We start from the raw sequence: 2,519 nt of genomic DNA, 5'->3' as shown, positions 1-2,519 counted from the left end.
ACTTCCGCATCTTTTTCGTATACCCTTTCCGCGACATAGCATTGTCCCCCTGGGCCTCACACTCACGCTTCACCTTATCAATTATATCCTTGACTAACTTCTCCTCTAACTCTCTCTGCTTCGCGTAATCCTTCTCCACTAGAATCGAACTCATCCGAGTCTGCCCGACAATGCCCGAAGGCCGAGACTCCCCGATTCGCGTTTCCCGAGTGTCCCCGACGGAGATCGTGTTCACCGGGCGGGAATCGAACCCTCACCCTCACTTCCGCATCTTTTTCGTATACCCTTTCCGCGACATAGCATTGTCCCCCTGGGCCTCACATTCACGCTTCACCTTATCAATTATATCCTTGACTAACTTCTCTTCTAACTCTCTCTGCTTCGCGTAATCCTTCTCCACTAGAATAGAACTCATCCGAGTCTGGCCGACAATTCCCGAAGACCGAGACTCCCCGATTCGCGTTTCCCGAGTGTCCCCGACGGAGATCGTGTTCTGCGCCTGCGTGGAGGACTCACTAGAGGGCGTGTCGGTTTGCGCATGCGTGGTTTCGTCGCAGTCGATGTTATGTTTGGCTTGCAGATGGCCGAGGTAGCCTTTCTTGGATTTGAAGTATTGTTTGCATTCGGTAAAAACTTTCTCAAATGTGTTAAACATACTCACATTCAATCTAACTTGGAAATTTTATTAAAAATATTTAAATCTTTTACATAGTAAGATGGTATTACCTAATACTATACTTTTAGGTAGGTACTTGTCTAAGATTATCTAGTGTTTGCATTCGGCGCAGGAGTGAAGGTCGGGAAGTTTGGATTCGGACACGGGGGGCGCTAGGTGCGCGGGGGTGTGCACCTGAAATGGAGTTTAAAAAACGGAGGTGTTTATTTGATTTTTAATACTTATTTCACAATATGGAGGTATTTCACAATACAGTGATGAGATTCACAATATGGAGGTATTTCACAATACAGTGATGGCGCAGGAGTGAAGGTCGGGAAGTTTGGATTCGGACACGGGGGGCGCTAGGTGCGCGGGGGTGTGCACCTGAAATGGAGGTTAAAAAGCGGACGTGTTTATTTGATTTTAATACGTATTTCACAATATGAAGGTATTTCACAATACAGTGATGAGAGATCTTCGAAACTCGGACCTTTGTAAGTTTCTAGAGCTAGGCCGGCCATTTACTATCAGGTACCTAGACCTGACAGGTACGCCTGAACATCTGCGCCTGTCAGGTTTACCTGAGAGTGTATGACAGCAATAATAAGTATCTCAGGCGACCTGTCAGGTCTGCCTGATAGTGTGTGACAGCAATAAAAGGTCTTTCAGGCGACCTGTCAGGTCTACCTGATAGTGAATGGCCGGCCTGAAGGGCACCCTCTTTCATTATGCGTCATGTATCTCGAGCTCTTCTCTATTTGCATTATTCTTCGTTTCAACTTTGCCAGCCTAGTTGGCTTCCAGTGCAGAGTGTCTGCCTTGAAAGCGTTAGGTCGGGGGTTCCATTCTCGTCCGGGGCGAACTTTGTCCTAAACAGATAAGATTCGTTCTCGGAACGGCTGGCTTTCTCCTATCCTGTCTTCCTTCTCTCTACGATTTCGATACAACAAGACCTCAGCAGTTACAGTTCCCTCTGTCAAACCTCTTGATAGAAAGGGAGATTTAATTAGAGATTTGTAAAAGCTCAACCCATCCTTTAAAGGCTGTTTGATGCCTTACACCTAAGTCTTGTGTATGGGGATTTAGCTAAAAGGATAAGTAGCTATTGATTCACTTGAAAAAAGGAAATTTCGTTAGGCGTTCATACGAATTGCTTAGTTTTAAGCATCACACTAAAGTAGTGTGTTGCGACACACCCTACCTGAAATACCTATAAGTATATGTTCGCACGTAATTGGTATTTGTTTGTTTTTATTTACCCCCTTCCCTTTCACCAATTTTCCTTACTTTGGATTATGGCTTTTTGTCAACATCGATCGACATACTAAAGACGTAGGTACCTACTTGCCTTTATCTGTAAATCCAGCTTCAATAAAGACTTTCCATCATCATCATGTGTTTCAATCCTATTTTTTTTTTATATTATATAGACTTTCTATAAGTACAGGGTGTCTACCAAAATGGAAAAATAAAATTCCCTGACTTTTCCCGGTTTTCCAGTCCAATTTTTCAAAATTTCCAGTCTACTTTTCCAAGATTTTCCACCCTATTCCCACTGCGCCGCAGCCGTTTTTTCTTTTTTTCCAAGCAATGTTCTCAAGCCTGTTAAAATTTTTCAATCTTTTTTCATCCGACTAGGGTAAGGCCTTGAGTCCTCCATTTGCACCATGAAATAACTGCGCCGCAGGCCAAATTTTTTCAAGATAAATGACCTTTGACCAAGATAATGACCTCAAGACTACTACAGCCATTTCTCTTTGATCTGGCTTTGGGCCCCTAATAGGTATTTACTATAAGTGAACTGGCATTTTTTTTTTGCAAGGATTATATATATCATACATAGGAATATAATAAAAGCGCC

At 43.3% G+C, this 2,519-nt stretch overlaps 1 protein-coding gene across 1 annotated transcript in view; it reads right to left on the bottom strand.

Annotated features, from left to right (window-relative positions):
- Positions 1-253: 253 nt before the first annotated feature.
- LOC103505410 overlaps positions 254-2,519 on the bottom strand; it is an 11,684-nt gene continuing 9,418 nt past the window's right edge. Inside the window, exons 5-6 of the mRNA XM_026820743.1 lie at positions 771-850; positions 254-614 (exon numbers count right to left, since the gene is read on the bottom strand). Of these exons, the coding sequence (XP_026676544.1) occupies positions 260-614; positions 771-850 (435 nt within the window). The 3' untranslated portion in view covers positions 254-259. The remainder of the gene's footprint in view (positions 615-770; positions 851-2,519) is intronic.

Source organism: Diaphorina citri, unplaced genomic scaffold (assembly GCF_000475195.1).
Source record: "Diaphorina citri unplaced genomic scaffold, Diaci psyllid genome assembly version 1.1 scaffold172, whole genome shotgun sequence".
In the NCBI taxonomy this organism is placed as follows: domain Eukaryota; kingdom Metazoa; phylum Arthropoda; class Insecta; order Hemiptera; family Psyllidae; genus Diaphorina; species Diaphorina citri.
This window is presented reverse-complemented; position numbering and strand designations above follow the sequence as displayed.